At 41.0% G+C, this 12,891-nt stretch overlaps 2 protein-coding genes across 2 annotated transcripts in view; one reads left to right on the top strand and one right to left on the bottom strand.

Annotated features, from left to right (window-relative positions):
• cyfip1 (cytoplasmic FMR1 interacting protein 1) overlaps positions 1-12,891 on the top strand; it is a 28,046-nt gene that overhangs the window by 11,833 nt on the left and 3,322 nt on the right. Inside the window, exons 13-25 of the mRNA XM_053322732.1 lie at positions 154-279; positions 363-529; positions 1,248-1,395; positions 2,467-2,620; positions 2,715-2,871; positions 4,174-4,270; positions 4,430-4,506; positions 5,228-5,336; positions 5,439-5,558; positions 5,713-5,912; positions 7,807-7,894; positions 12,081-12,224; positions 12,462-12,552. Coding sequence (XP_053178707.1) covers positions 154-279; positions 363-529; positions 1,248-1,395; positions 2,467-2,620; positions 2,715-2,871; positions 4,174-4,270; positions 4,430-4,506; positions 5,228-5,336; positions 5,439-5,558; positions 5,713-5,912; positions 7,807-7,894; positions 12,081-12,224; positions 12,462-12,552 — 1,678 coding nt within the window. The remainder of the gene's footprint in view (positions 1-153; positions 280-362; positions 530-1,247; positions 1,396-2,466; positions 2,621-2,714; positions 2,872-4,173; positions 4,271-4,429; positions 4,507-5,227; positions 5,337-5,438; positions 5,559-5,712; positions 5,913-7,806; positions 7,895-12,080; positions 12,225-12,461; positions 12,553-12,891) is intronic.
• LOC128362090 (fibronectin type III domain-containing protein 9) lies at positions 8,408-9,308 on the bottom strand. Its single transcript, XM_053322740.1, has one exon. It carries the CDS (start codon positions 9,101-9,103, stop codon positions 8,447-8,449), a length of 657 nt encoding a protein of 218 aa, XP_053178715.1. The 5' UTR covers positions 9,104-9,308; the 3' UTR covers positions 8,408-8,446.

Genomic DNA, 12,891 nt, shown 5'->3' with positions numbered 1-12,891 from the left:
TTGATGAGTTTTTTTGCCACTGATTAAAGCTGCAGGAGTCGTCAAAGTCATCAAGTTGAATTTTGTATTGGTAGCTTTAATGAAGTGATTGCTTGATTTTCAATTGTTTTTCTGTGTTCAAATTTTTAAAAACTTTTCGGCTTTCCCCCGCAGTACTCTTGGAAACTGGTTCATCCGACAGACAAGTACTCAAATAAGGAGTGTCCCGATAATGCAGAAGAATATGAAAGAGCCACCAGATACAACTACACAAGCGAGGAGAAGTTTGCCCTCGTGGAGGTCAGTGGTGACTCATCGCATACATGCATTTCTGATTTCGTTAGCGGCCTTTTCATCGGTGAACGTCGTGTTTTTTTTGCCAGGTGATGGCGATGATAAAAGGGCTGCAGGTGTTAATGGGACGCATGGAGAGTGTGTTCAATCACGCCATCCGTCACACCATCTACTCGGCTCTGCAGGACTTCTCTCAAATCACTCTGCGAGACCCGCTGCGGCAGGCAATCAAGAAGAAGAAGAATGTCATCCAGAGGTGCGGATCACATGACCACTAAGTTTTCGGTTATAGTCAGCACATCACCTCTACATACTCACTTTATACCAAATCCCAATCAGTTCTCCAGAGGAAACAAGTCATTCAATCTACATAAAATTTGGAAAGACTTTGCATGATGGGTGATTGTAACAAAATGTTGTGCTGCAGTAGAGTCAAATAATGTAGTTAGAATATGAATACAAGCTTTTATGTCCTTTTACAGACTACAAAGAATGAATGATGAATAGAGCTTATTTGATTTTTTTGAATGAACAGAGTACATTTGTTATGTTAATGACAGCAATCTACTGCTTTTGAAATCATAATTGTTCTGTCTTACAGTTGTCATAACCTTATTTACTGTAAACATCTTTGACACTGTTTGCTGATTGGAAATGTGATTGCAAATCTGATTTCCTGAAGATTTCCCCCCATAGCTCTAGTATACTGCTGTGTAGCTGTTCCCCAGGAAATCTCTGTAGTGTATAATAGATCGAACCCTACTGAGCTGCTCAGACCTTGCAGCAAGGCTTTCATCTTCTTCATACTTCTTCCCTTTCATTATTCACCATTGAAGCTGAATGCAACCGTCTGTGTGTGTGTGTGTAGTTGTTTGTGCTTGTACGCAAACCTCCAAGTCAATGTTTGACAACCCCACTGCCCTATTTCTGCTCATACAACTACGCTCCTAACCATATTTGTCATCTTACTCCAGCGTCCTCCAGGCCATCCGAAAGACGATCTGCGACTGGGAGACGGGCCGCGAGCCGCACAACGACCCTGCCCTCCGCGGGGAAAAAGATCCCAAGGGTGGTTTTGACATCAAGGTTCCTCGCCGCGCCGTGGGGCCGTCCAGCACACAGGTGACACCCTCTCACCTCTGCCGATTAACTCATTCTCTACCCCCCTGACTCCCATTTATCATTCCTCTCGTTATCCTTTCCCACACCCCCCTCTGAGAGGTCTTACACACCGTGACCCGAGCAGCTGCCAGTCAACACTGATCAGGCTTATGAAGCTCACAGCGCCCCTGTAGCACACCTGATTTGAGCTCAGGCCTTCCAATGTGTCATGTCGAAGCCGAATCACCTCTGGATAATGGGGCAGGGGGAGATAATACGAGCTCATAAGGTCTCAGGCCTGGCTGCGATGCCTCATAAACCAGCCTGTTTTGTATTCTGCATTTTTCTCTCTTCACATCATAGAGCTGTAGTGTTATATAGCCTTTCCTCTCAAAGCGTGTCCCTGAATCCCTCTAATGAAACGCATACAAGCACAATTCTGAATAATAATCATCTGCACAATTTAGTTATATATTCACACATGTTGTCATTTTGTTGTAGCATACCTTATGTTGCATGAACCAACCAGATTTATCCGCTTAGTGCTCGGTTCCGAGAACTAATCTTGTTTTCAGGTGCAGGACTTTAAAGCCCAACTCCACAATCACTTCTGTTTATCTACATCGAACAGTTTTTAAACCCCAGTAGTGTTCAGTAGTAAATGATAGAGATTATGAAAATGGGTCTAAGAAAATGTTCCCCCGCTGAGGTGAAGTCAAAGCTTATTTTGAGCTATAATCAAAAATAAAATGGACTACAGACTCCCTGCAGATGCATGTGTGCTGTTGTGGTTAGACTGAGAAAAGAAAACACAAGGAAACATTTCACATTCCTGGTAAATATTCAGGTACATTTTAACGTGGAGGTGTTTTTTAATTAGTTAATATTCTGTAGGTAGCAACATAGAGAGGAGGGCTTTTATACAAGCCGCCCACCTATAAGATTAGAACCGGTATTTGAAAGATCTGTGATGTGGCTCGTAAAACCTCCGCTGTGCTACCATTTATAAGATTTCAGTCCCCTGTGGCTCTTTTTAAAGCAAAATAATCACATACATGGCTTTAATGTGCGCCGCTTTCATTTTACATGCAGCTCTACATGGTGAGGACTATGCTGGAGTCTCTCATCGCTGATAAAAGTGGCTCTAAGAAGACTTTGCGCAGCAGTCTTGAAGGCCCCACCATCGTGGACATTGAGAGGTTTCACCGCGAGTCCTTCTTTTACACCCATCTGTTAAACTTCAGCGGTAAGGAGTAAACCTCTGGGAGCCTTTTGTTTAACAGCTGCGTGATGTTAAACTCTTCTAATAAAACCTGTGTCTCTCCACATCCTTCATGCAGAAACCTTGCAGCAATGTTGCGACCTCTCCCAGCTCTGGTTCAGGGAGTTCTTCCTGGAGCTCACCATGGGCCGCAGGATCCAGTTCCCCATTGAGATGTCCATGCCCTGGATCCTCACCGACCACATCCTGGAGACCAAGGAAGCTTCCATGATGGAGTACGGATGATCATCTTTTTTATCTGTTTTTCGTTGCAGGGACTGCGTGGGAAACATTATTTTTCTATTGCTTCCAACTGCTTCACACTTCTAACAAATTTAAGATCTTCATCTGGGGCTGCACAGTTAATTAAAATAAGATTACAGTCTTTGATCTTGTATTAGCTTAGAGATCCACTGCATCAAGATAAATTCTCCTAATTTCTCTTGAAGCAGCATCAACAAATAAAGTGCGCATTACTCCATGTGACAAAGAAAGGGGGTAGGAGTTCCAGTAATGGTGAGGAAGAACAAATACAGTACATTCCTCCACCCCCAGTTCTGAGAAAAACACTGAGCCTGTACTGTAAAAAGTTGGAAACGAGAGTCAAACGCAGCTACTTCAAACTGATACAACCAACTGAAATGTCACAAAAAGTCCAATATTGTCACAGTTATCTTGAGTGAGTCATCCACCTAGTAGTGTTAAGCTAGATGGATGTGTGGAGCGTCTCCCACCTCCAGACCATGGTCATTTAAAGTTCACTGTTGTCTGTCTGAGAAACTGTTGTCTAACTTTGAAATAATGAGACTTTTTGATACAGTGAAGTAGCAACTAATGGATTTAAAAATGTCAGTGTCAGGTAATGGCACCACTAGCTTGCTTTCTCTATGAAACAAACAAATATGTTTGAAGTTTGGGTGAGCAATGATGCCACACTGTGTCTTTGCCCTTTCCTAGCCAAATTTAGCGCTTCAAACTTCAGTGATTGTTTCTTTTTACCTTATATTTTCAAACAGGCCCCCTGGTAAAATCTTAAAATTAGAGATAAACCATAACACGCAAACTGTCCGGAATTAAAACATTAACATTAATTTACTCCAAATTGCTAGATATAATGCTATAGATATTTGACTTATAATTCATGGAACCAAATTAACTTCAAATGTATGCTCTAATATCCTTGTCAGCTGTACAGTACATGGGAACAATTGAGTTCTGCTAATATGTGAACTACATTAACAGAGAAGCCGGGCACTCACATCCTTTATTTTAATTAAGTTTTCCATTTCTGTGCTCGCGTCTGAAAAGACTTAGATAAATGAGTCATCAAGACAGGGAGTATTTTGTATGACAGTTATAATTGTGTTTTTACCCAGCCCCAAATATAGAGGCCTCGCTGTCTCCATCCATTAGCTTTCTATCTTTTTAACATGTTGCTATGTTCCATCTCAGCCTGTGTGTGTGTGTGCTTCTTCACATCCGAATGCAAATGAGAATCTGTTGGTATAAATGTTCTTTTTTGCTTGATTGTCTTCCAGGTACGTGCTGTATCCTCTGGATTTATATAATGACAGTGCACACTACGCCCTTACCAAGTTCAGGAAGCAGTTCCTCTACGATGAAATAGAAGCTGAGGTAATAGATTCAAATATTTGGTGTTAACATGAGTGTCACTTGTCCATAGTATCTGCTATTATGTCAGAGCTTTCTTAGTTAGGTAACTGTTAATATAAATCCAAAAAGCTTTGTTGGTGTGTGTGTATGTGAAGTTAATTTCAACTTTGCTTATTTCAGGTGAACTTGTGCTTTGATCAGTTTGTCTACAAGCTGGCTGATCAAATATTTGCCTACTACAAGATTCTAGCAGGAAGGTAGGTGAAAAACCATTGTTTTTTCCTTCATACTGTAGCATTAGCATGGATGTGCTGGATTGCATTAGTTTTAAGGCACTGATTCCCAACCATGGTTACTTGTGACCCAGTGGGTACTTACACACTTTCTTTAGGGTATGTGGAAAGATGGAAAGTTGTTCAGTTTTACTAATTTCAGAAATTAAAAATGATAATTTGATTAAAAGAAATATTGACATGTTTGTATTTAGATGAAAATAACTACCCAAAATTGAGAACTGCATAGAAGCAAAGAAGTAGAATTAGTTAGCTAAAAGTATTTCCTCTTTTAGTTAAATAGTTAACAAAGAGAGGAAATAATTAAACAGTAAAGCACACAGTGTTTAAATAAGTAATAAAGGGTAATGGATGAACAGGTGAAATAGCTAAAACTCATGTATAAATGGTTGCAATATCCATATTTGTCACATGTGGTAGAAGTATCAAAGAAATGAATTGAATCTATGAGAAAATATTGCAAGAGTATCCACTTTTTGCAGTGTTACTTAACATCCAGTTTGAAATCAACTGAAATGAACACATTAGGGACATGTATTTGATTGTGGTGTGGGGTAAAATTACACAGAAAACACTGGGAACTGTAATGTGCGTCATTAAAGAATAAATATGTGTTTAATAGGCACATTGGCACTTCTGCTACACCCTGTATGTGACTCTTCCTGTTTTCATTTGAATCCCTCAGTCTTCTGCTTGACAAACGTCTGAGAACCGACTGCAAGAACCAAGGAGCCAACATTCCCTGGCCGGCCTCCAACCGCTATGAGACTCTACTGAAGCAGAGACATGTCCAGGTATTTACCAGTCATGCTCATATACTGTACCTCTCTGTACTCCTACCTGTATTATGTTGGTGTATTGTTGTCTATGCCTGTCTAACTGGTTGTGAACTGCAGCTTCTAGGCCGCTCCATTGATCTGAACAGACTCATCACTCAGAGGGTTTCAGCTGCCCTTTACAAGTCTCTAGAGCTGGCCATCAATCGCTTTGAGAGTGAGGACCTCACTTCAATTATGGTATGTTCATTTTAGTCTTATAAACAACGTTATCTTTTATTCCATCAGTATTTTTGTGTTTGCTTCTTTCATTTATTCATGTGCATTCCTAGAGGCAGCCTTGTGTTTTTGTCCATAGTTATAGACTATTGTCATGTCTCTTTCTCGGTTAAAGGAACTGGAAGGGCTCTTGGACATCAACAGATTGACGCACAAGCTGCTGTGTAAGTTCTTGACCCTGGACAGCTTTGATGCCATGTTCCGCGAGGCCAACCACAATGTGTCAGCCCCGTATGGACGGATAACACTGCACGTCTTCTGGGAACTCAACTATGATTTCTTGCCCAACTATTGCTACAACGGCTCCACTAACAGGTTTGAACCACCGTCGGAGTCTCATTACACTGTTGGAGTTAATACTATGCCTATCACACTATGTCTATCATAATAATATCATAGTGTCTATCATAATTACCAAAAGCCCTAGCTTACTTTATTTGCTTATATTGTCCAACCAACACTAGAAATATTTGGGGTGTTTTTGCTTTGAAAATGACGTTAACTAAGTTGTTAACTGTCAAAATTGTTGCCTATTATTTCTGTCAATCAACTAATCAATTGATTATCTATTTTCGAAAGAGCTTGTTGGTTCCTGCCATGTACAGTGAGGGTCAGCAGGGTCCAATAGCACATTTTTAACCACTGACCCCGTAGATATAAATAGCAAACTTATTACCAACTACATTAATCAAAACGTAATGTCCTGAGTTTTAAAATTGAGGGATTTCTATAAATAGCAGCAAAATAAATTGCTTGTTTTAGCCTTATTTTATTGAAAGGTCCGAAACCCTGCAACCGAGTTCTTGTGTCAAAGTTGGACCACAGTCTGATTTATGATAAATCTCCATATGCAAGTACTGTATCATCTGTTTGGCTATATGCTGCTCATATAGATATCAGATGTCTGACTGCAGTAGACAATATGTGTGATAAACAGATAAAATGTGTTTTGAGCATCTTTGAGTGTTATACATGCTTCAAATATTCATGTTTAATCTATTCATATTTTATTCTTGTATGTAAGTAAAGTTTATTTGTGTTGCACCTTTCACAGATACAAAATCACAAAGTGCTTTACATTAATGAAAAACTATTTAAGGCAATATTAAAAAATAGCAGTGATAACAAACAGCACAGGGCTGACAAGTTAAAATCACAGCAGCAACAAACAAAGGAGGACAGAGACGCATAAACAAGAACAAGAAAAAGCAATAAATAAAGAGGAGCCACTATTCAGACCGGCTAATCAAAACCCTGTCTGAATAAAACTGTTTTTATAAAGACGTCATAGGAGTCCAGGGATAGCAGCGATAAGGGGAGAGTGTGCCATCATTCTTTTATAGATTTGTTTTATAGTGGGACAGCCAGTAGTTAAAGTTCAGCAGACCCATGAGCCTGATTGGACTTATAAGGAAGAAGAGGTCAGCAATATACTGGGGTGTTATAGGCTAGCAGCAGTATTTTAAGGTGGATGGGAAATTTAATTGGGAGCCAGTGCAGAGAGGATAAGATTGGCTTGATATGTGATCTTTTGTCATTTCTAGTAAAAATCTGAGTAACTACATTTTGGGCATTTCAGAGAAGTTTGATTTAAACAGATAAAAAGAGTGTCCTGATAATCTTAAAGAGATGATGATTCATGCTTTCATTTCCTCTCTTTCTCAACCTTGGCCACCACAGATTTTAATTTAACAATGTTCCTCAAATAGAAAAAAACATGAGCATATAAACTAACATGATAACCAAACAGGGATTGGTCATAGATGACACCTAGATTTCAAAGGTCATGCTGAACACAAACACTTAGTGAGTACATATACTGCTTGAGGTTTGGTATAAAATTTACGAGAGCAATCATAAGAGCTTTTGTCCTGTTCGCCTTCAGCTGACCGCTGCCTGGCATCCAAATCTTGATAGCATCTAAACATTGATTTAAAATGGACAATTGCTGTCATAAGGTTCAAAAGAAAAAGACAATGGAATATCATCGGCATATAATGAGCTTCCGCTAAAATGTGAAATAATCTGTCTAAGCGTTTTGCTTTTTTGTATCTCTCCACCACTTAAACACAACACGACTGTGAGGTTATCTATAGCAGGACTGGAGAGGGAACTTTTACAAGTGTGCCTGGATGTGTTTTAAACCTCCTGTTTCCGATCACGTGCATCATATTTTAATGTCGGTTACATTAGAGATGTCTGTGTTCAGGTTTGTGCGGACCATCCTGCCCTTCTCTCAGGAGTTCCAGAGAGACAAGCCGCCCAATGCTCAACCCCATTATCTGTACGGGTCAAAGGTCAGTACATTTTTATTCATCATCATCATCACCTACAGAGAGAACATTGTCCTTGTTTAAATGAATTTTCTTATATTTCATGAGTGGATGATCTGCAGAACATTCACTACAGATAAGTAATACATGTATTGTAGATGCTGGTGGAAAAGCATCATTGTATGGGTAACAATGTCTGAAATGTCTTGTGTGTGTAAGTAAAGGGTGGGAACATGTAGATGTTTAAATTCAGAAACATGAATGCATATCCATGGTGCATAATTTAAAAAAAAAGTCCTTCATGAGCTTCTTGTTATTTACAAGAGAAACATTCACATTCAGTGGATCAAACAAATACAGACAGGCAGACAGGATCATGGTTTTTTCATTCACAAAACATTTGAGATGTTTTGAACATCATTGAAAACTTTGAAGTGGTTCAGCAATTGAGTTTCAAATGGAAACATTTTTATTTCTGTTAAACACGAACAGGATTTCATCAGTGGGTAAAAACACTCAACAGACAATTCAATCCGTGCACAACAATACTGTGATGATGACCTCAATCCAGTTGATTCATACTGGCTCGCTGCCAGAGAGCTTAGCAAGCGTTCTCAGTTCATGGTCCTTGGTAATGATGTGGCCGGTGGTCTGCACTGAGAGGAGCGGCGTTTGCATGATGGCGGCGTGTTTGGCGCCGCTGTTGCCACAGCTGCCGCCACTGCTGCTGCCACTGGGAGTGTAGAGCTGTCTGGATCCAGAGGTGTCTTGGCGGGCCGCGTTGGTCGCCGTGTTGCAGCTGTCGGCAGCCTGGCTGGCGATGGAGCAGGTGTTGTGGAGACATCCCCACAACAGGATGCCAGCGATGACCAGGAGCAAGATGCAACAGGTCAGCCAGACACCCATTGCGAGCTCCCAGCCGGCCCTGTCGTGACCGTCGTTGCTCTCGGTCAGAGTGCTGAACACCTGGCACTGGTCCCGAACCGGATTGGCAGCCTGACATGTCACGCACAAGAAGTAGGCGGTCTGAGGGAGGAGGTTGGCCAGGTGCGTGCTGGTCTGACTGACGGGGATGCGTTCCTCGTGCATGAAAGTCTTGCGCTTGTAGCCCATCAGCAGACTGTTCCAGTTGGGGTCGTACATGACGCTGTAGAAGGTGTCCAGGCAGCCAGGAGACGACGGCCAGCTCACTCTGGCAGAAGTGGAGGAGATATTGTAGACCGCAATCCCCATGATGTCTGTTTGTGTGTCTGTCTGCTTCTGGAGGTGTGTTATACTGAGGGAAGCGTTCCCACAATTATTTCAGTCTTTGTGTGCTCACAATGTAAACTGGGCTGGAAAGAGAGATAACACATAGATGCAGAGTCAGACACACAGAAAAGATCATTTTAAGCACAACTCTTTTTTTTTGTGCTTATTTCCACCGAGGCGTTTTAAGCCTCCACCTCACAATTAGTCATTAAATCAGCATGAAAACAGCAGATTTTGGTCGGGGCTGTCATGCTTGTTTCCTGTGATACTGTGAGACTCTTTTGACCACTTTGATTACAACACCTTTTTCTCTTATGAGGGCACATGAAAAAAAGAATTCAAACTCGCCTGTGGCCAAATGAAATATAAAAGCAGATTCTGTCCTATACCTCCCGCTCACTGAGGATTATATTAAACACTATTAATGAACAATGTCACGGCCACCCACCAACCCATCCCACATCATACCAAGCAGAAAACAAGAGGCATGACATCAGAAGATAATAAGCATTGTAGAAAGGATTATCTGGAGCAACGGGTAGGAGAGATGCCACGCATACCTACAGATGTTCGGCAAATTACATAATGCAGCTCATCTGTGCTGTGAAGTCACCTGTTATGGGAAAGGTGATGATCTGCTGACCTTGAAGCGCATTATATGATATTTCTATTGAAACTTAGCTCTATAGAATGTAATAACTCAGTCCTGACCTAAAACCAAGATGTCAAGTGGTCGTAATAGAAGCCTGGAGGGAAAACTCAACAAAAGAATAATGTTCTGAAAAGCCAACATTTGACTTTCAGAGTATTTTTCATTTAAATTTTCTATAATGCTGTCTGGTGTAAAATACTTGACTCTTTGTGCTCATTTTGCCTCCTCCCGTATGAAGTAATGCAGGGTGGGTGTGGTGCACATTAGAAACAAGGCAAAGTAAATGATGTAGTTAAGTGTTATTTTGCCCAACAGGGTTCTCTAATTAAACCATCATGGAAATTACCAAAGCAGACACAGATAGTATCACAAGAACAAGAAGATAATAAATCCATTGTAGAATTATTAGATTAAACCAAACCAGAGAGCTTACATGTGACTTATAAAGCACAAGTCACTTCAGATGTATTTCTATTTTATTCTAACTATTAAATCCAGTAAATGCATCCTTCCACAGGTTTTTTTTTTCTTTTTCTGTTGCATCAGCTGTAACCCGTAGCAACAAAACAGATGTGAGTTTATGGTAATAAGCCATGTTAAGATAGTCATTCGAAGTCACCCATTCAAAGCACGATTCGGAAGCAAGACTTACCGGGGAAAGCGGCGCCGGCACGTGTTGAACATACCAATCTGTAGTGCCTGTGGTTGTTGAGATTATTCCTGCACTCCAGTTACCCCTCACTCATATTAGCAGCCACTCCACTGTCACTGTATGAGCTGCTCTGATGCTGGATGCTGCTGCTGCTGCCGTGTAGGTTTTCAACCTCAGGACTGGACTGGAGATCGTTGTGTCCTCGTCTACGCTGCTGCCACACTAGTGGGAGTGCTGCTTCAACTCCCTGCCGACAGGGGAGAGAGGGAGCTGAAATCTCCTGCTGTGAATGTTAGGAAAGAAATAGTGCAACATCAAAATGGCTTATTATTTATCACTTATGTTTTATAAATAATATTCATCTGCTATACCTTGCTGTTTCATCCAGTGAGACTAATCATTTCACTTTGGTGAAGGCCGTGGTATATTTAAAACTAGTGACGCAGAGCCTCTTGTGTCAGTGGAAGAGGGAGCTGAAATTTAGTTTGTCCATCTGTCAAAACATTTGGTTCAGAGCAAAATCTCTCAACAACTGCTGGCCAGATTATCGTGACATTTACTGTGGGATATTCATGGTTCCCAGAGGGGGAGTTTCTGGTGATCCCCTCACACTGACATTACCAGAAATGTCCAAAATCTCACAGAATGCTGTGAAATGTCAGTGAAATGTTCTCTGACACTTTGTGAGTTTTCCTCTTGCGCCTCCTTCAGTCCAAAATCTCAATTTGATCTACAAAAGGAGGTTACCATTAAATTGGAAGTGATTATCCCATTTTTATTGAGGATCTCGTGGTAGGACTTGGTGAGTGGGCTGGTCAGTCGTTCCACCACTTTGGTCCAGACTGAAGTATCTCTAACTATTGATGGATTGCCGTGAAATTTTGTACAGATATTCATAGTCACCAGAGGATGAATCCTTACCAACATCCTGCCTTCTACTCCTTTTGTTTATGACCAAACAACTAGCAATGTGGCTGTAGACTCCCTCCAGAGCCTCACAAGATGTTTGGCAACTGTTTTTAGGGAATGGTACTTCATGTGATGAATAACGCTGAACTTCGTGTATACAATGTAAAAATATTTTAAATCTCTGTTAGCTTTTCTCTAGCACCACCCTGAGGTCAAAGTCTCATTTTGCACCCATAAACCACCATCATACCACTAACATGATTTACCCATTTTTAATAAATTGTCCCATTTAGCAGAATATTGACACCAGTGCTAAGAATTACAAAATGATCTGTGTATTGTCTGGGTTTCATGAGGGTTGTAGCCTCTGTAGGGCGCTCACATGTTACACTTACATATTGTGTTTGATTTCCCACACATAGAATGTGTTTTGTTGTGTCTGGGGATGATAAAGTGTTAAGAGTTTTCATTGTGACAAAGTGACTCATCCCTGCTGTAGATGTTAATACGCCCACGGGGCTGAATTTACCTTTAGAACCCATCTGATCATGAGGGAGAGGAGAGTAGTGAGCAGTGGCTTTAATTAAAAAAACACAATCAATTTTTTTGTCTTTTAAATACTCATCCTCACTCCCTGATGCATCACAGATGATTGAAGATTACAATGTTTATTCAAGTGATGAAATAAGTGCCGATGCTCTAAATTGAATCATGTCTTCTTGTCAATTCTCCTCCTCTGAATGCAGACATTGAACCTGGCGTACAGCAGCATATACAGCTCATACAGAAACTTCGTGGGCCCCCCGCACATCAAGGTCATGTGCAGGCTTCTGGGTTACCAGGGCATTGCCGTGGTGATGGAGGAACTGCTGAAGGTTGTGAAAAGCCTGGTGAGTGGGACTTTAATGAGTGATGTCGTGTGGAAGGCATAATTGGGGTAGCTGTTACAGAACGGAGGACGTCACTGCGAGGAGGGGGATTAAAAGAAGGCTAGTCATGAATGAGAGTGATGTCATGGGATACTGAATGAACCGTAGAAAAATGTGAACTTTTGTCGCTTTGGTTAGTTTGTGTCTTCAATGATTAGTCATATCAATTCTGGTTAACACTTAACTTCTCATGTGTAGCTTCAGGGCACTATAATGCAGTATGTGAAGACCCTGATGGAGGTGATGCCCAAGATCTGCCGGCTTCCCCGCCACGAATACGGCTCCCCAGGTTAGTGGAAATGTGACGTCTGCATTTGAATTTAAAGGATCTTCTCTTTTATTCCAAGTTATTATCAGCACCCGATTGCATTCCGTTAGATTTTCCTGAAGAAATGGGAGCATTTATTTTGATCTTACAACAAGCCAAGTTCTAAAAAAACTACAAAAATGTCCCACATTGGATGCTGTGAGCCAGGAGGAGGCACCACTCCAGTTAAAAGCAACCAGCTCTGAAGCCACTGAGCAAGATATTTTAATTGAAGCTTTTCAGCAAATAACGTGGCGTCAAATCTCCATGAAGTAGTAGAACAAATACCACGGTTTTATATTTGCTTAGCTCAATTTGCTC

This window comes from Scomber japonicus, chromosome 7 (assembly GCF_027409825.1).
Source record: "Scomber japonicus isolate fScoJap1 chromosome 7, fScoJap1.pri, whole genome shotgun sequence".
NCBI lineage: Eukaryota > Metazoa > Chordata > Actinopteri > Scombriformes > Scombridae > Scomber > Scomber japonicus.
The sequence above is the reverse complement of the archived record's forward strand: the minus strand, read 5'-3'. Positions and strand labels throughout refer to the sequence as shown.